Below are 19,161 nucleotides of genomic sequence, written 5' to 3' on the forward strand. Positions count from 1 at the left end.
GCTTGGTCCAGGTTATTTTTAGAGTAAATTAAGCAGCTGATATGATAGAAAATATTTTAAGGGAAGGCTTTCTCCAGCCACTAAACTCAGCTTACATCTTGTACTCCGAACCTCTAGGCAGCGACAGAGAGCCCCAGCTGTTACTCTCCTGTGCGTAAAGATGGCTCGTTGGTCAGGCGCACCAGCTCTATCCGTGGACCCTCCCACTAGTGGAAGAGTGACACGCCATTCAATTGCTGCCTGGCCCGCTGCATGTAGGAAACAGGAGGGAGCTTTGAGCACAAGGATATCTTACTATCAGGCAGGAGGAGGGAGAAAACCCGGCTACAGTGAAGCAAAAGTTGGACGAATCGCGTCGACATGGGGATCCGAAAAAAGACTAACAAGAATCCGCCGGTGCTGAGCCATGAGTTTGTCATCCAGAACCATGCAGATATTGTTTCCTGTGTTGCTATGGTGTTTCTCCTCGGCTTGATGTTTGAGGTGAGTCCACATGTTGAATGGCTTATTTTAAACTGTGGATCACTCGAGGGATGCTCGGCAGGAAAAGTGAGGGGGATTATCGCTAGAATGAATGCCGAATACTCCCAATCGGTTCTCATGAGAACTGACATGGCTGTCTGATCTATTCTTCACACTACTTCCTCTCGTAATCGAAACTTTTCCCCATCACGATGGCCTCGCGTTTGCGTTTCATTCCAGAGCGTTCTAACCTCACTCAACTGCTCTCGGGTAATGTTATTTACAGTGACTAAATATGAGGTTTTTTTAAAGCGTCGTGGGAACTATTTCACTCACATCTGGCTGCTTTCCCACCTAAAATTCGACAAGCTATTTAAGAAAAAAAAATCATCGACACTAAGGCCCGCGGATCGAGTATGCACGCAAAAAGAAAATCAAAAACAAAAGTATTTTTTTGCGATATGTTTTGCAGAAATTTCCCATCAAGCGGCAAGTTTGCATTGCAGCACTTTATCGAGCTCAGTGGTTACGGTGTTTGGCAACACTCTGGACTTGGGTTAGTTTGTATGTGTTACGTGGCAATCGCGCAGCGGTTCACACAGCGCTGTCATCACCGAAACCCGCTTTCTCCGTCACTCAAAGTTGTCACCGGAGCTGGGAGAGCGCTTCAGACGTGACCGGACACAGCGAGCTGACACACGGGATCGTGTCACACAGCACGGCAGTGTCTTAACGCGCTTCAATCTGGTCTGCTTTGAAGCAAATGTGCGTTAATGTCAAAGCGCGTTTCATCCAAGGCGGAAAAAAAGCACCACCGCTGCTGGTGTCCAGCCGGCCATAATTAAAACCGCTTCCTGTTTGTACTTTCCAAAGTAAAACTCCTGGGAACTACGTGCTGTTGGCAGCGTGGATGTTGAAAAGCGTGATATTTGCAGGAATTGTTAGATTTATCTGTGCTACTTTAGCTTTAGCTCTTTTTTTCTTTGCTTTGAGATATTTATTTGTTGCAAGCCGGGTTGTCTTGCTGTGAAGGACTAATATGCAACTTCCAACTGATATCTCATTAGCTGCCTGCCTTGATTAAGTTATCTTTACTTTCAGTGAGGGTAAGGAGTTTGTTGCTCTACATAATTCACATTTAGTGTCATGCATTATCTCGTGTTCTTAAATTTTCTGACTAAAAATATTGTATACAAAAAAATACATAAGCAAAATGAAAGTAAAACAATTGGAAGGCATAGAAATGTCAAGTATTTGTACCTGTTGTTTTGCTTTCTGTTATAGTTTTCCCTCTTTAGGCCAGGAAAACAAATATCTCCACTATAAATATAACTATAACTGCACAAAATTAGTGGGACACAAAGGAAAAACTCTGACTTCTTGTATTAGTAAAAGCCTTTTTACTCATATGGACACGAGTATCTGGCCACCTACACACTGCACCTGCAGGAGCTTTTATGACATCCCATTCTAAGTACATAGGTATTACATAATATGGAGTTGGTCCCCACCCCCCCTTCCTTTGCAGCTACGACAGTGTTCGCTCTTCTAGGAAGGATTTCCACAAGAGTTTGGAGTGTGTCTGTGGAAATTTTTGCCCTTTTATCCAGAAGAGCGTTGTGCTGAACGAGAAGCCCTCGCTCAAAGTCTTTCTTTCAAAGAGGTTTTTGTTTTTGTTTTTTTAGATCAAGGTGGCACAGTCAAGTTCTTCCTAACCAAACGCATCCACCCGTTTTCCTTGCTTTATACACGGGGACACAGTTGTCCTGGAACAGAAAAACTCCTCCCCAAACTGTTCCCACAAACCTGGAAAAACCTAGAATTGTCCAAAATGGCTCGGTAAGATTTAAGATTCACTGGGGCTAAAGGGCCCAGGGGCCCCCAAAACAACCCCACAGCATTCAGTGATTAAAAGATAAGGGCCAGAATCTTTTGTCTATATGGTGTATAGCTTAATAAAAAGACTTTTACTAATATAAACTCTAAGTGTTTTTTTCCACTGTGTCTATTGTGCAGAAAAGTTGTGTTTATAGTGATGATATGTTTGCTTTCCTGGACCGAATAGGGAAAAGCATAACAGAGAAAGCAAACAGGTAAAAATACTGAATATCGGTAAGTTTGTGTTAAACATAACAGCATTAACGCAGGTGTGTTATATTACCACTATATTCATACACATCCTAAATGTATTATTTCAATTTTTAATAAGCATTTTGACTTGTATTTTGTACAATTGCTGTCTGACTGAGATTGACACGACTGCCTTTTGTCTGCAGGTCACCTCTAAGTTTGCAGTCTTCTTCATAACTGTCCAGTACAACGTCACCATATCAACAAATGGTAGGTTAACCAATGGTGTGTGGGGAGAACAGATGTTTCAGTGCAGTACTTTCTTTTACTTGCTGCATTCCTCTCATTTGGATTCTAAAGTGGCACTTACGCAGCCCTGCACAAACCCATTTCAGGGTTCTTCCCCCCCCTGCTTCCGAGCTAAATTTAGTCTGCCTGATTTATAAAGTTCTCTTGTGGCAAGGTTGCGCCGGGCGAATATGGGCTAAGGTGTAATATAGGCCTCACAATCCGAGTCCTGCTCCTTTCAAGGTTAACAGAATCTCTGCCAGCTGACTTCAGATACCGACACTGCAGGACCTGTTCGTGCTGTGTGTGGTGTGCAGGCTTCCAGCTCGGTGATTCAGCTCTTATCTGCTGCACCTGACGACTTGCTGTATTCTGTAACTTATTTACAGCTCGAATCTCATGAGCCACATAGCATCCAGCGTCCTAATCTCTCTGCAGTGAGTGTTCTGAAACGATTTCAATGATGGCTGCTGTATTTTTGGATCGATTTCTTTGCGAGTTTCTGTAAATGATGACCAAAACCACTCAGTCCATCTAGAATACTTGCTGGGAACTGTGTTCACGTATCGGCTATATCTGTTTTTATGGACACTGAGCTCAAGGGTGCATGGAAATAAATGTAACTTTAGAAAACTAGAAGAGATTCAGCGTGTATATTAGTTCAAATACAGTCTCTTGCGTTTTCAAAGCGGTGTAATTCTGCACAGCCGGGGCTCACTAATCCAAACATCTCACTCCAGGAAAACGCACCTGACATTTTGGATGTGAATCAATCACAGATGGGTGTTGATTTTTCACTCTGCGTGACTTTTGTGTGCTGCAGAAGCACCAGAGGAGACTGCCGTGAACCACTTCCACCACGGGATCAAGGACTTGGCAACTATCTTCTTCTACATGCTGGTGGCTATCATAATGCATGCCATTATCCAGGAGTATGTGCTGGATGTAAGTGGGATAAAGACACGGAGTTAAGGTCATCTCTGTTAGAAACTGTTCTGTATTGTTCACTGCTGGTCATCTTTGCAGAAAATCAACAGGAAGAAGCACTTCTCCAAAACCAAACACAGCAAGTTCAATGAGTCCGGCCAGCTCAGCGCCTTCTACCTCTTCTCCTTTGGTTGGGGCACAAGCATCCTGCTCTCTGTACGTACAATAGCCAGCTGCCTTTGGTTTTTGTTTGCTTATGCCTGGCCCCATAAAACATACTTAAAAGCTTGCTTGTTCTTAGGAAAACTTCCTGTCCAATCCAGTCAGCCTGTGGGAGGGTTATCCGCATACACTGATGCCGTAAGTTGTGATGCTGATTGTGGAAATTCATCAATCATTTGGGACGTTTCTAAGCTTTTTGTAATGTCTCGCTTTCTTTCAGATTCCAGATGAAATTCTACTACATCTGTCAGCTGGGCTACTGGCTGCATGCTCTACCGGAGCTGTATTTCCAAAAGACAAAGAAGGTAAGAGGACGTGCGGAGCCAGTCGCTTTGGGATGGGACGATGCGACGCAGTTTCCTGTTTGACTTCCACGGCCGAGCCGCATTGTTTCAAAGTCTCATCATCCTCTCGCTTAAATCACCATGTGCAGAGCCGCACTGCTGTAAATATTTTGACCATGTTTGGCCTCCCACCCTTTGTGTTTACTGTTTAGGAGGATATTCCACGCCAGCTTGTGTACATCTCCCTGTACCTGGTGCACATCGCTGGCGCCTACATTCTAAAGTAAGAAGCGCCCACTGTAGAAAGCCTTTAATTAAGTGTGTGAGTTGGTGTGGCTTGTGTTTGTACACTGCCCTTTAGGAGAAAGTTTGTGGTGTCCTTGTGGGGTTTTTTTTCCTGTCATTTGTAATGAAAAACTCTCTAAAGATGTTTCTTTGTGTGTTACAGCCTGAACCGCCTGGGTCTGGTCCTCCTTGTGTGTCATTACTTTGTCGAGCTTCTGTTCCACATTTCCCGTCTGATCTACTTCAGCAATGAGAACAGGCAACTGGGGTGAGTTCACTATTAGGAGGTTTTAGCTCGAAAGAGGGCAAAGTCTTAAAACTTGTCCTCTTGTTTTGCAGTTTCACCATTTGGGCGGTCTTGTTTGTCCTCGGACGGCTGCTCACCCTGTCCCTATCTGTCCTCACCGTGGGCTTTGGCCTCTCCACAGCTGAGAACCAAGGTTTCGATTGGGCCGCAGGAAACTTTAACGTCCTTTTTGTTCGGTAAGTGTTTCTGAGAGTAGAAACTGAAATATCTGAACTTGCAAACGGAGCTGAAATTAATTTCTTTTGCTCAGACAACCTTTTTTAAAATGTGTATTTCGTGGAGATTGAAGCTAAATTTCTTGATATTTTTTTTAAAAATTCATGTGCGGCAAATGCAAATTTGTAAGAAGCGCTCATAGACTGCTCACAGTGGAGACGTGAGGCCTTCTTTGTAGACCTTTAAGAGCATGTTGTATAGAGCTAAAATAAACCTACAGCAAGAACATCGTCATACAACAGGAAGTGCACTCCTGCGTCCATAAATGAGCATGACGCGCAACCACAATGCATCTTGTGCTAAGCAGATTAAACACTTCCTACTTTGTTTTTGTGTGCCGTTTCTACCAGTGTCTTGTGCGTAAGATAAAGTGCGATGCTTTTATCCCTCTCTCTACTAGGGTAACTGTCCTGGCTGCCATCTGCCTCACACAGGCCTTTATGATGTGGAAATTTATCAACTTTCAGCTGCGCCGGTGGAGAGAGCATGCCCAAGCTCAGACCTTGAAAAAGAAACAAGCTCCTTCCAAGAGCAAATCAAAGAAAGACAAAGGTGAGAGCACGAGCATGAATTAGCTCCCTATTTGCAAAAACATTGCTGGAGGTAGAGCAGGGCGATATGGCCAAAAATATTTATCACGATATATATTTGAAAATTTGCGATAACGATATAACCGACGATATAATTGATGCGAGACAAAATACAACTCCACAACATTACTAGCGCAAAAAGACAACCTATCATTTATTTTCACTTAAACAAGAAGCTGGTTTTTATGTACATTAAAGCTTTATAAAAATGTAACAGTGCAAATGCAAATTCCTTGCTGAAAGTTTAACCAAAAGGCATTTCCAGTAGAAATGGGCTGACATAAGAGGTGCTTTGCAACATTAAACTGTAGTGTGCAGTACGTATTTTTCGGACCATAGGGTGCCCAGGATTATAAGGCACATTACGCGAAACAAAGCAGTCAGATAAATCAAACTTTATTAAACTCATTCTTCTTGCTTCCTCCACTTCTGTACCATTGATTCATTAATGTTGAATTCTCTGGCAGCTGCTCTATTCCCATGTTGTTGCAGTATATGACTAACCTCGTATTGTGGATGGATTATCTCAGTTGTTCTCCTGACTGAAGATTGGTCCTTTTACAGCATCCTGCCATGCGATTGCATTTGTCTCTAACCATGAGGAACCTTAACGTTAACTTTTATAAGTGGAAAAGTGTTAGTGTTCGTCCTCCAGCTTCACTGTTTATGTTATGCTAACATAGCTGTGTCGCTAGCGATCACGTAGCACATTATTATATACCAGCTAGCCCAACTTCAGTAACCCTACAAACGTCACTGCTGTTTAGTTTCCTGTCTTCATTTATGTTGGAAGTGATAGCAGAGCTGTACGTTTGATTTTTTTCAGAAATCTCTCAGTCAGAACATGCAATATCATGCTTAGGTAACTAGCGAAACTAGCGAGCTAACTTCCGCTAGCTTCCTGCTAACTTCTAACTCCGTTAAATGTAATACATTTTGTTTTCATGGATGCCTGGAAGTTAAACTTCAGTTACACCTGGTAAAGCAGCAATGCTGATCGTTTTATTAAAGATGAAAGAATTTAGACAGTTTTTAACTCTTAGTGATGCTGCAGTGTTCGTTTGACCTGAAGTATACAGAGTTTAGGACCCAGATTACTCCCAGATTTAAGGGCATCCTAGTCCGACGGCCGCTTGCATGTTCTGCAAAAAAAAATGTGCTTTGTCGTGTATCTGACGGACAAACACCAAACCAGTTCCACATCACTGAAGTTGCACCATTTTTACAAAACAATTCTGGTTCATCTGTTTCACTCAACAATCGGCCATGTGCGTATGAAAACAAAGGCACTGCGCATGCGCGTTTTACTCATATTCTATCGCGATATTTCATTTTCCTATCGTTGCCTAACATTATACCGGTATTACCGTGAACGGTATAATATGGCCCAGCCCTAGCTGGAGGTTCCTCTCCCAGGATTAATTAAGCTTACAACTTTCCATATTTAAAGCATAATATCTAGCTGTTTTTTTTGTGTGTGTAAATAATCCTTTCATGCCCTAGACTGGCTTGAATGTAACTCTACACCTTTCTTTCTTGGAGTATGTTCGGCTTTGTGGTGCATATGCAAATTAGTCCTCATCTCCAACTCCACCTACCCTTCTACCACTCACTTCCAGTGCCATCATCATAGGTGCTTGCATTCAGCTCAGCTTGGACTATGAAACTGTTCTGTAGTAAAATAGCGTGGGCAGTGTTTATGTACGATAAAAGGAATTGTAGTGGAAAACTGCCCTGAGTGCTCAGAGTAGAAAAGCACTATTTGAACACAGCTCTCATTCACACAGTGGGATCACCACAGTTGTTCTTTAAAATACACGATTAAATGTCTTTTATTTTTCAGTTTTTCAAATGACAAAACAGTACATAACTTAAAGGCTTGTCTGCTCTTTCACATTTTTGATCTCTCCTTTTTTTTTTTTTTAGCCAACGGAGTAAATGGAGTTAACTCTCACCAAGCTGATTCACCAAGAGCCAGAAAAGAGAAATCCTCATAAAACATTCCTCTCAGCCCTTTCCATCGCCTCCCCACCTCAGAGAGCTCTCCTCTCACTCTCTGTCCCCTCCTCACGTCCGGCCCAGCAGATCCTCCGGCTCCTTGATCTACGACACGCATCTTCAGCTCCCACACACGACTGACCTCCCAGCTGGACTTCAAGGACCAGAATGCAGCTTCGCTTCTCATCCAGCACACCGTCATTTCTGAATCTTTGCCCTGCTGTGCTATTGTGAATGAAAAGAAAACCAATTAAGAAAATAAACTATGAAAAAAAAAAAAAAAGACCTTTATTTAAGAAGTGCCTATTGATACGGAGCGTTTTTTGTACAGAGTGTAATTTTAAAATTTCAGGAATGATCACTGCAGTGTTTTAATGTTTCTCCCATTTTATCTTTTCATGCTTTTTCTAAATACTGTGTATTTCAACTCGTCTCTTCTTTTTTTTTTTTCGTCTCCTTTTATTTATAACCGCTCGCTCTGCTCCTTTTCTTTGCCACCGACTCCTGCCCCTCTGTGGGGGGATTTTGCAGACACTATATGTGAATTTCCCTGTAATGTCTCTTGTTTTCCCCTAAGTGAGGGATGCAAAAAGGAAACAAAATCTTATCTTTGTCTTTCAGATTAAGACTGGGGTCACAAATCGACTCAAACTCAGTGTTTTCTCCATTTCGTTCTTCAGCGGACACCTATAGATGGAACGTAAGGTAGAATATGGAGAATTTTAAAGTCCCCTTATGAATAAGAATAAAGGTGAGTGTGCAAAAAGCATTCGAGGAAAACAGGAGACATCTTTGTGTAATAATGTAAGTAGATTCACGGTTCAGTATTGTGCAAAACTGCCAGCAAAGTAACCTGATGTAGCATTAAGTGTCAGAGTTCAGAACAGCTTTGTACTGAGATCATAAACTGTTGCGTTTGTATCTATAGTTCTAAGAAATAAACACGCCTTGTGTTTTAGCTTTGGATGAGATGACTTTCTAAGAGAGACGGAAAAGACTTAATCAGGCAATATGTCGGTTTAGTGAGTTTGAATCGCTGTCTTGTATGATCCTGCCTCATTTGCTGTTTAAGTGGAATTGTTTCCCTGTGTTTGTATGGCCTGCTTGAAAAATGTTCACATGAATGACTTGTTGTAAAAGCATGGACCGAGAATGAAACATAACTATGTTTTGTTTAGCTTTTAACACCCCCCTCCCCTCCCTTTACCCTACTATTCACTGTGCCATATGAGCCTGGTTGATATGCCTTTTATTTACATGCCATAAGATAAATTTGCAAAGCTACAGAGAGCAATCAAATACGTTTTCAAGTAGTTTCCCAGTTAACACCGGCCTGTTCCAAAAGATTAACCCGTTGGGTATGCAGTGGTTGCCTTTAAGCTGCATGTGGATTTCTGAACCTGTCCTGAGGGGTTATCTTGATAAAGGAATAAAATGTATTGAAAACAAATTCTCGGAGTTGTGACTTGTGTATTATTATCCGTGTACACATTTTAGTTTTTATTTGAAGAAAGAGGCACACAGTTGAGATAACTTAGATGAAGCCTGGTATTTAACGTTTGAATGCAATCACTTCTTACATAGACGCAACACCTGCTGGGAACCTGGAGTGAAAAATCAAGAATAGTTCATTTCACTGATATTTAATGCGAAGGGGGCAGTGTTACGACAAATTATGCCTCAACACTGTATGAAGCTTTTATTTTAGACGCCGAAATTAAGATCTCTAATTGTTTCACTATACAAGTTAAAAGGGGGCTTTGTGTTTGTCGTGATTTTCTGTCACGTAGGTATGTGCAGTTGTGGTAAGAAGATGACATCCACTCACTATGGGTGTGAATTTCATGGTAATTTGGGGATTTTAATGATTTCTTTTAAATGTTTTTGGTTTGTTTTCCCAGGATTGGACAATTCAACGACATAAGTGGCTTCAAAAAACAAAACAAAAAAAACACACAAGAACTGGGTGCACAAGTTAAAATTTATTTTGGATTTTCTATAATCCGCATTGTCAAAAGTATATTTACATACAGCCCCACTAATTTTTGGTTAAGTGTCTTTTAGCAAGTTGGACCACAACCATATACTTTTAGTAGCCATCACAAGCTTCTGGCATAATTCTGGCTGGATATTTGACCGCTCTTCTTGGCACAATTGGTAGCATTTATTTCAATTGGTTGGTTTCCTGGTACAGACCAGACTTTGAAGCATAGCCCACAAACTTTCAATAGGGTTGAGGTCAGGGTTTGGGAAGGTCGTTGTAGAAGTACAATGTTAGCCTGCTTTATTCGTTCCAGAACAACTTTTGATGTGTGCTGTTGGATCATTGTCCTGTTGGAATACCCAGCTGTGTCCATTTTTCAAACATCTAGCTTTTGACTTGAGGTAAATTAGAAGAATTGGGAGGTAGTCCCCCTTCTTCATTATTCCATCCACTTTGTTCGATGTACCACTACCACTTGTACCAAACCAGACCCAGAGCACGATGTTATCACCACTGTGCCTGACAGTTGGTACAGTGTTCTTAGGGTTTGAAAGCGTCACCTTTACTACTCCAAATGTACCTCTTGTCATTGTGGCAAAATAACTCAATCTTTATCTTGTATGGCCATAAAACATTTGGTAGACTTGCAAATTTAAGTCAAGCTTGAAGGTGCTGATTTTGGAGCACAGGCTTCTTTCTTGGTCAGCTCCCTTTTAGCCCATTTTAATGTAAAACTTGATTCACCAATGGATAGCGGCACTGGTATTCTAGCAGTTTCCAGTTCATGGCAGATTTGACCCTTGGTGGTTCATGGTGGTGATTGTTCCTGAACATCATGAACAATTTCCTCTTATCTGAGGGTGATAATTTGGGTCTTCCTACAGACCATGACATTGGTATGTCCAAATAACTTGTATTTATGTACAGTTGTTTGAGCCAAAAATAAAGCTACAATTTTCGTTCTTGGATGTTCACTGAGGCAACTGGACGTTCCTATTGTTCGGAGTATTGATCAATCCAACAACTTCTGTCAAACAAATTAATTTTTGTGCTGGCAAAGAGAATTAACCTGTTATAGTCAATCACGATCACTAACGGGAAGTTAATAGGTCTTGGCCTCAAAGAAATCATTAAAAGCCCATAACTACTATAATGTTCATGCCCATCACGAGTGGATGTCAGCTTCTGACAACAACTAGTTATATGACAGAAAATTATGGACAACATGAGACCCCTCAAAACCTATATAATAAAAAAAGGTGTAAATTAATCTACAACTGAATACAAGACAGGAATGACTTATTTTACCACTCAAACAGCCAGTTTCAAGCTATACATCCAATGCTCTTCATACAGTTAAAACCACATGCCAGCCTTTTTGGTTTGTAGTTTCATACACAGGTAACGAAAAGCAATGTGTTTATCCCTACTGTAACTGATGCAGTCTTTGATGCCTAAAATCTGGGATATGGTCACTTTATGATTTATATATAGGAAATAGCTTTGCCTTCTTTTAATAGTTTTTCTCAAAAAAAAAAAAAAAATTTAAAATAAATAAATAAATATATATATATATATTTATTTATTTATTTTTTTGTTATATATATATATATATATATATATATATATATATATATATATATATATATATATATATATACATATATATATATATATATGTAGGCCACACACACGAAGCTATTTGCAGCTCAGGTATTTTGTTTGATCTAATTCAGATTCTCACCCTTTATATCCTGGCCAGTCAATTTTAGATTGATTTTTTTTTAATGCAAAATTGATTCCAAAGAGATTGTAAGTAAAATCTGTATAAAGCTACACAGATTCACACACACTTTTGGGACGTCTTCTAAATTACGCGGATAAACAGTAAATCTATTTCTATTGATTTCACTGCTCAGGGTTGGTCTCATTAAATATCTCTGTTAGTGAGCATGATGTGAACATGATTGTTGTATCTTCTCTGTTGGCGAGAGTGTGCATTCTTTCGAGGTGGAAGGATTCTCTGCGCCCAACATCTGGCTAGTAGATTAGAGGGGTTATATGTTATATTCATCTAGAAAGAAAAGATCAGGTACACCATCAGAAGAGCTGCTGGGAAAGTCTAGGTTACCTGGCAACCATTCATATCCTTTGTTGAAAGCATTGCAGCTGTTGTTATTAACACATAAAATGACGATTATTTTTTATATATATGATTGAGTAAGTATGCTAACGATGTCTGACTATGTCAAGGACATGTGAGAGAGTGGAAGACGGCGCTGGGTATCATGGCATGCCATCTCTCGCTTCTCTTGGTTCTGAAATATTTATGTTACCAGTTTTTAAGTTGTATTTTTTTCTGTATAGTTTTTATTTATTTATATATATTTTTTATCTTCAAATAGCTGCTTCATAAATAAAGTGATTATTATTATTATTATTATTATTATTATTATTATTATTATTATTATTATTATTATTATTATTATTATTATTAACATAATCAAACGGGTGGTAAAGGCCTGATTGTTTTTAAATAAAATATAATATTTAATAAATTGTAATAAGAAAAATCTAGGAAAAATAGTAAGGGCACCATAGTTATACCATAGTAATTACAATGTCTTTTGTTTTGTTTTATATATACACATCACATGCCATATCTTTGAAGATGTTTAGCCAAAGTTTCTTTTTTGACATTATTACAGAGTTACAGCAGCTTCACCAAGTACCACAAAGCAGTTGTTTCGTACTCCAAAAAAAAAAAAAAAAAAAAAAAAAAAAAAAAAAATCGACTTCAGTGTGCTTTCTGTGTAACATTCACATTCCGATGAAAGCGAGTGGAGCAGCCAGGGTTCAAACCACCAACCTTGCAGTCAGTACATGATCTGCTCTAACCTCCTGAGCCACAACTGCCCTCTATATGTTAACTTCATTGAACTTGATTTGCAACATAAGAATGAAAAGGTTTGCAAGTCACACAAGGTAAAAATTCTAAGGTTGTAATTTTCAATTTCCATGTATTTCAAATAGGGTTAAAGGTCTCCGAGGGATTTCCATTCTAAGCCTAATTTTTCAGCTTTGCACCACTGGGAGGTGATGTTGTACAACTTTTAAATGTAAAGAAAACGCCTGCTTGCTCATTTGATCCACAGATAGTTGACCAGACAGTAAATCAAGGTAGCCAGATAAGCTGGAAACGCCTTGTCACATTTCCTAGGTTTTTAAAGCCCCTTTAGTATTTTTAAAGGTCCCTTTCGTTAAATAGCCACCAAAGTGGAATCGTGTGGTGAATAATCATGGCTTTGCTGTACATTTCCCTCATGCATTTACTGTATCTGACGAGTGTAATAGCGATTTTTAAACTAGGGTTAACCAGGACAGACCGAAATTGCACTTTTAGGGCTGTGGTTGAAGGGAAGCCCAACACTGCTTTCACCAGGCGTTTTATTCAAGGCACAGTGCTTACACACATCATTTATAGGCACACATAAATCTTTATGACCTTACATGTACACACATCTTGACGAGCCATTTCACCACAGCTCTGGGGATATTTTCTAAATATATACATAAAAATGCACTTGTTTCCTGTGTGAACCTGGAGTTGGGGAGTTGCTCGATCCGCGCATAAAAGTACAACACATTTTTGAAATATTATTGACACTGACGTGGCACAGTGGCGCGTCAAAGTAACTGCTTGTCAGATAAAATGTTGCCAAATCCGACGCCGATCAATCAAACTGCAAGTGGCCGGGTCATCGTGACAGGTAAATCGCCGTAGGACTGCTCACGAGTCCCCCGGTCGTAACCGAGCTCATAGCGCTGTGGAGCCCCCGTGATGTGGTGTGGCGTGTGTGTGGGGGGAGGATAGGATCGCTACCAGCCAGATAAACACTCGGCATTGGTTTGCAGAGCAGGAGTAACATGGCGGCACAGTTAGCCAGCAGAAATGTTGTTTCACTATCGCGAAGGTCAGAGCTGCTTCGGATAAGCGGAATTTAACAGCGAGGACACGGCCAAAAGTGTTAAATCGTAAGTAGCCACACGCTTTTGTGCTCCTTGTCGAGACGCGGCTTGGTGTTTTTGTTTTTGTTTTCTATGTTTTTTTTGTGTGTGTGAAATCCGCTGAGCAGGAGCGAGAGGCTCTTCAAATCTCGGTTGTGTCTTGTCTGTCTGGCACAGGCTCTCGCTTCGGCGTTAGCTTAAATTAGCAAGCGCTAGCTGCTTGGCTAAGCTCGCCGCCTGTATCGGTGGTGTTTTCTGCAGCAAACTTAATTAGACGACACGGGCAAAAAGCGAGCCTTGAAGCGGGGAGTTACTGCAGCGTAGGCGCTCCGCTTTTTATTCGGCGGTGGCCGCATGTGAAATGGGCAAAAAGTGAAAATGCGAAGTGCACAACACTTTCATGTGTCATTGTGTGTGTGTGTGTTTTTTTTTTTTTTTTTTTTTTTTGTGCTGAGTGAGCTAGAGACCGTGCCTACAACACCGGACGAAGTTCGCCAGGGTAAGCAGGAGCCCAGTTAGCATGCTAACGATGTAGCCGCACAGGCTGGAGTCCCTTTTTTTAATGTTTTCCTTCTTTTTTTAACGTTGTTGTCAGAAAACGTGAGTCAGGACAGTTCCCATCACCATGTGCTTGAGCGGGCTGTTGTTGTTTGTTGTTGTACTATCCAAGCCTCATTACTACTTGACACATTAGGTAAGTTGGCGATTCCCCCCCTTTTTCTAGGGAGCATAGACTACTTTTTTGTTTTGTTGTTGCTGGTTTTCATTTCTTTTTTTCTTTTTTTTTCTGAACTAATGTTTCTCCTGTGTTTGACGGTACTACTCGTGGACTTGGTTACAGCAGTCAGAATCAGCGCTTTGTAACTGTAACTTTGTAGCAGTTTAAGTCAGTGTCAAAGTTGCCCATGGACACATGGTCACATGACACGAGCACAGATTGGAGGGGTTTTTTTTTTTTTGTAGTGTATTTTGGCCTTGCTTTAAAAGGGTAAAATTGCCATGGATTCACACATGCACCAGTCGCATGATGGTGGAGGAAGGAACTTAATCTGGAATACAGTTTTAGGCATTAATGCAGTGTGTGTGTGTGTGTGTGTGTGGTGGGTCTGCTTGTGTGTTGCATTGTTGTGCCTGTGTTGAAGGAGTGCAGCACTCTCCTTTTTAAGGGCCCCTCTTGCATGACTGATTCTGGACTATACAGACAACACAGCCATTTCAATGTCTGTCAACTGTTCTCTCAGTAATGCTGCAGGAGCGCATCCCGTGGAACCAGTTGAGCAGTTTCTGTTGCATCCCTCTCCCCACCTGATTGTGCACAGGGCTTGTCACATCACCAATACGAGATTTAACATGACATGCTGTCCAGCTGCAGGTTTGACTGTGGCTTCACTGCTTATATGGAAATGGGATGAGATGGGAGTCTGTCAGATCTCACAGTAGTCATATGCAAATTCTGGAGAAGATGTAACAGACAGAAAAGTGTATGTGTGCTGCTGTGCATGTATGTCTGCATGCATCTTGTAATCATACATCTGAAGTATGACCAGAGGAATATGCAAAAAGTGTATTTCTTTAACTTATTGTGGGGTTTTTTTTCAACCCCCCCATCCATGTATGCATGTGTTGTGTGTAAACCGCTTTGAAAGTATCCCTCTTTGCAAGCCTGAACAGCATTTAATCTCCAAGGCATAGAAGTTGTTGACTTTGTAGTTTGCACAGAAAGAAAATTGTTCAGGTATTTCAGTGTGTGGTGGATCGAGGCAGATTAAACTGTTCGTCCTTGTGAGAAAGTAAAGATGTCCTCCTGAGCTGACCCGATTTAAATTTTCAGGCTGTATTAGATAAGGGGTGTGGATCTCTTGTATGACGTGTATGTGACAGCCCACTACTGGTTAAAGGAATGCAGTCCTATTCAGAGGCAAACCTGCTTTCCAGCGCTGTTGTTAGATGCCTGTATGCTTTTTGTCTAGTTTAAAAGAGGAGACATACTAGACTACTGAAGAAAGGGGGGGGGGGGGGGGGGGGGGAGAGAAAAAAGGAAAATATTTTTGTATAGCTTTCACTGAACAGAGTGAAAGAATGACTGCTGGGATTCACACAAGCATGTAAGCAAGTATGTGGATGTTTATACAAGGATAACTGGGTGGAAGTTTTCTCACACTCACTTGGCACTATTTGTGCGATGGGCGTTTCCTAAAAGGAGAACTCAGCCTGAGCGCATTGTAAACTGCAGCTCCAGCAACAGGTGTGTGGCACAGACGTGCTGGTCACGTCACATGATTCAGAATCAAGCCTTTCTCCTGCATACTTGCTTTCTTTTTGTTGTCTCACTTGGTGACAGACTTTTTGTATATTGCCCTTAAGGTCCTTGTGGCGTCCTACTGCCTGTTAACCGTGTGTTCATAATTTCCTAAATCAAGCCAATATGTTGCTGTGAACTTGGAGATAAGCCCCTCCTAATATACGTGCTGACTTTTGTCCTATTGTGAGTTGCTTTGTGTCACACGAAGTGATACTGTATTAACTTGACCTTTGTTCTGCTGCATTTGTGTTGCCAATTCTTGGCTTTTTATTTTTTATTATTCCATTATCACAGCTGGACTAATATCTAGCCCCAGTAATGGGTCTATTTTGGATTTCAGTGCAATTATAGAATTGCATGCAACTTGTGTGTTTAGTGATTTGTACAGACTTTCATTCAAAATGTCATCTTTGGCTGTGAATGAATATAACTGAATTTTAGGGAATTTAATATTTGTCAGGCAAAGCAGGGCATATGAAGACAACTTTGACAGTGGTAAAGGAATGATCGATTTATTTATTTAGATACAGGGTGTATCAAAAAGTATAAAACAATTTCAAAGTGCTTTAAATCAGTGGGTGTTCACGGGTTAGCCTTTGAAACACGTACTGTTGAGAAAGAGGGGATTTGTGAGTTTCACGTGGTTGCTGGTAGGTAGCAGTGGCTGCAGTGATGCCAGATGTGCTTGGAAAACATGTGAAAATTGAAAGTTTTGTATGTAAAACTGTATATTTAGCCATATTTTTTTACAACTTACTGCAAGCTTATGTGTCTGTTACTTTGAAAAATATAGTCTTTTGAAACCAGATTATTATTTTTTTGATACACATTGTTTTTATTGACCGATAAGTTGGCAAGCTAAGTTTTCCATTAACCTGTAAAGAAAATCCTCCCACAGCACTATAAACAGTTTTGTTAGACCTGGTGGGGGGAAAAAACTGTAATGATGTCTGTGGTCATGTTGCAATTTATAAATGCTGTTAAGACAGTAAAATAATATATAACAATAATAATAATAATATGTGATTCTGTTAAGTTTGAGTCCTGTCACAGGGTCTGCCTGCCATAACTCTTATCACTGTGGTCACCTGTGGTCTCAGCTCGTTTTCAGTTTTATTTTATTTTATCTTACTTTATTTGTACAGTGTGAATAACTATACCACATGCGCAGGTGAATTCCTAAATCATAAGCTGCCTGTAATCTTTGTCCATTGGTATTTGAAAGGAGAGGTAGCACTCAGATGCTGGCAAAATTACTGCTTCGCATTTTAGGGGATGGAAGATTGTAATTCAGTATGATCAATTAAGCTAAACAATCGCATAAATTCTTAACTAAACTTTGAGAGGCATGCAGCAAAGAGAGATGTGTCAACATGACGCTCGGATAATGTTGCCATGGGTAGTTTCACAGCTGACATCTGGCACCCTGACATGTGTTCAGACAAATGTGTTTTTAACAAGAGAGGGGAAAGACAGCACTAGCATCAACAGGTTCTGATTGACGCTGCATTGGACACACAGAAACTAGTTATTGGTACATTAACGTTTATCTTAGCAAATCTGTATATTTTAGACTTGTAACCAAAGTTCTATTCAAATAACAGTTAGTTTTAGTAAAATAAACAGTGACTGACGACTCGTGTCTAGGATTCGAAACCCAGTTGCAGTCGATGACTTATTGAGTTATTAATATGATCTGTTGACAGTAATCACTTGTATATGTTTTGGTAAGATTGTTAAGAGGTAGTTGTAAGCTGCTTTCTAGTTAGAGTTTACAGTTTTTAATTGTAGTTGGTTTCTTTAGTCTTCTTGGAGAGTTAACTGATGGTCACTGGGGTTGTTGGTTGCCTAAAAAAGGAATTTCAAAAGGAAAATTATGCAGAACTTGGATCTCCCTCCAGGGAAAGCCTTGCTGGAGAAATCAGCCTTGTCATATGGCAGACCTTCCCAAAGTGTGGGGCCCGCCCCTAGGGGGGCGCAGAGCCATTGCAGGGGGGCGCGGTATGAAGGGGGGGCTTGGACACTGCTAGCACGGGGTTCCCACACAAACGTAAAGCAGGAGATGAAGCATCGCTGAATATGTTTCCAAACCAACCTCATTCTAAGCCACAGACTAGAAAATATGGTGAAGCATATCTGCCCTTTGATTTCACCGGCACAAGTGCCGAGGTAGGTCTCCCCTGCATAATTGGCTTTCCCTTCGTCGGGAGTAGCGCTGGGCTCTTCAAATCACGGACAAACAGTATCCCACATTCTTGATTTTTAGTTCACAAACACTTCTCATAATGACTAACTACTCCTGACATTTTGGAGATGTTAGCTCTTTATACAGTAAAAGTACAGTGGGATACATATAATATCAGGCTGATCCTGCCACAATTTGTTCCCCCGGTTCAAATCCCGGACAAACAGTATCCCACAGCTGTTTATGTGTTTAAACCCATTTTGCACAGAGAGACATTTTTGGAAAAATGTATTGATAGCAATGTTGAATATTATTACACAGGAAAAAAAACAACTACACGTAAAATAATCACACCATGATGCCTCTGCCTTTCTAAATGGAGGGACAGTAACTGTGTGTGTATGTAAGCGTGTAAAAACTGAAGATAGTCAGATTAACAGTATTTCGTCTCTATCTGCCATTCTGCAATTCATCTCATGTAAACAATAACGTGGCGCACAGCGTGACGTGAAAAAAGGCACATACCTTTGACGTTGCATGACGAACTCTGTATTCCTCGTCCACACCTAAACGCAAAAAAGGAGTTTTAAAAAAAAAAATGCAGTTTTCGGTGATTCGAAACGCCGTTTACGTGTGGACGAAACAGCTGCGTTTTCAAAAATACCCGTGTAGGTGCGGACGTAGCGTAACAGAGTTAGTAGTTTATTTTATTACTACCTGTAATTTATTGCAGATTACTTGTATTTGCTTAATTGTTTACTAAATGTTTGAGGTGTGAAATAAACCGCAATGGAGCAAAATAGGGGTGTGTGTGGTTGGAGGATGTGTTTGTGCGTGTGCGAACATTATTCTTGTAAAACAAAGGGGGACCTAGCAAAAAAAGTTTGAGAACCACTGTCATATGGTACCTCTGTGACCCATGAGCAATCTGGTGAACAATGATAATGCTGGGTTAATTTTAACACACAAGTATTTAAACAATGACATCAGAAGCCTTTTTAACCATGTCACATTTTAGCGGTGAACAAAACTA

At 40.6% G+C, this 19,161-nt stretch overlaps 2 protein-coding genes across 8 annotated transcripts in view; both read left to right on the forward strand.

Annotated features, from left to right (window-relative positions):
* The first annotated feature begins 209 nt into the window (after window positions 1-209).
* On the forward strand, window positions 210-7,932 carry tram1 (translocation associated membrane protein 1). Its single transcript, XM_085418634.1, has 11 exons — window positions 210-483; window positions 2,739-2,802; window positions 3,644-3,765; window positions 3,847-3,963; window positions 4,049-4,107; window positions 4,190-4,274; window positions 4,466-4,536; window positions 4,702-4,806; window positions 4,878-5,021; window positions 5,462-5,613; window positions 7,578-7,932. Exons 1-11 carry the CDS (start codon window positions 361-363, stop codon window positions 7,646-7,648), a joined length of 1,113 nt encoding a protein of 370 aa, XP_085274760.1. The 5' UTR covers window positions 210-360; the 3' UTR covers window positions 7,649-7,932.
* A 5,487-nt stretch (window positions 7,933-13,419) lies between these two features.
* Window positions 13,420-19,161, forward strand: part of ncoa2 (nuclear receptor coactivator 2) — a 62,455-nt gene continuing 56,713 nt past the window's right edge. For 2 of the 7 annotated variants that reach the window (XM_085418635.1, XM_085418637.1), the window contains exon 1: window positions 13,420-13,668. The gene's annotated coding sequence lies outside the window, so the exon portion shown is untranslated. Of the gene's footprint in view, window positions 13,669-14,198; window positions 14,336-19,161 lie in introns of those variants that run through there. The other 5 variants (XM_085418638.1, XM_085418640.1, XM_085418641.1 and 2 more) reach the window with 4 other exon arrangements.

Source organism: Rhamphochromis longiceps, linkage group LG9 (assembly GCF_057381845.1).
Source record: "Rhamphochromis longiceps isolate RC_006_pf linkage group LG9, R_longiceps_female_GT1.1, whole genome shotgun sequence".
Taxonomy (NCBI): Eukaryota; Metazoa; Chordata; class Actinopteri; order Cichliformes; family Cichlidae; genus Rhamphochromis; species Rhamphochromis longiceps.

What these genes read in the sequence shown, in the direction of transcription:
- tram1 (XM_085418634.1), top strand. Translation starts at nt 361, where the DNA reads ATGGGGATCCGAAAAAAGACTAACAAGAATCCGCCGGTGCTGAGCCAT. An exon ending in TTTAACGTCCTTTTTGTTCG is followed by an intron (nt 5,022 to 5,461) that starts GTAAGTGTTTCT and finishes TCTCTCTACTAG; the next exon opens with GGTAACTGTCCTGGCTGCCA. An exon ending in CAAATCAAAGAAAGACAAAG is followed by an intron (nt 5,614 to 7,577) that starts GTGAGAGCACGA and finishes TTTTTTTTTTAG; the next exon opens with CCAACGGAGTAAATGGAGTT.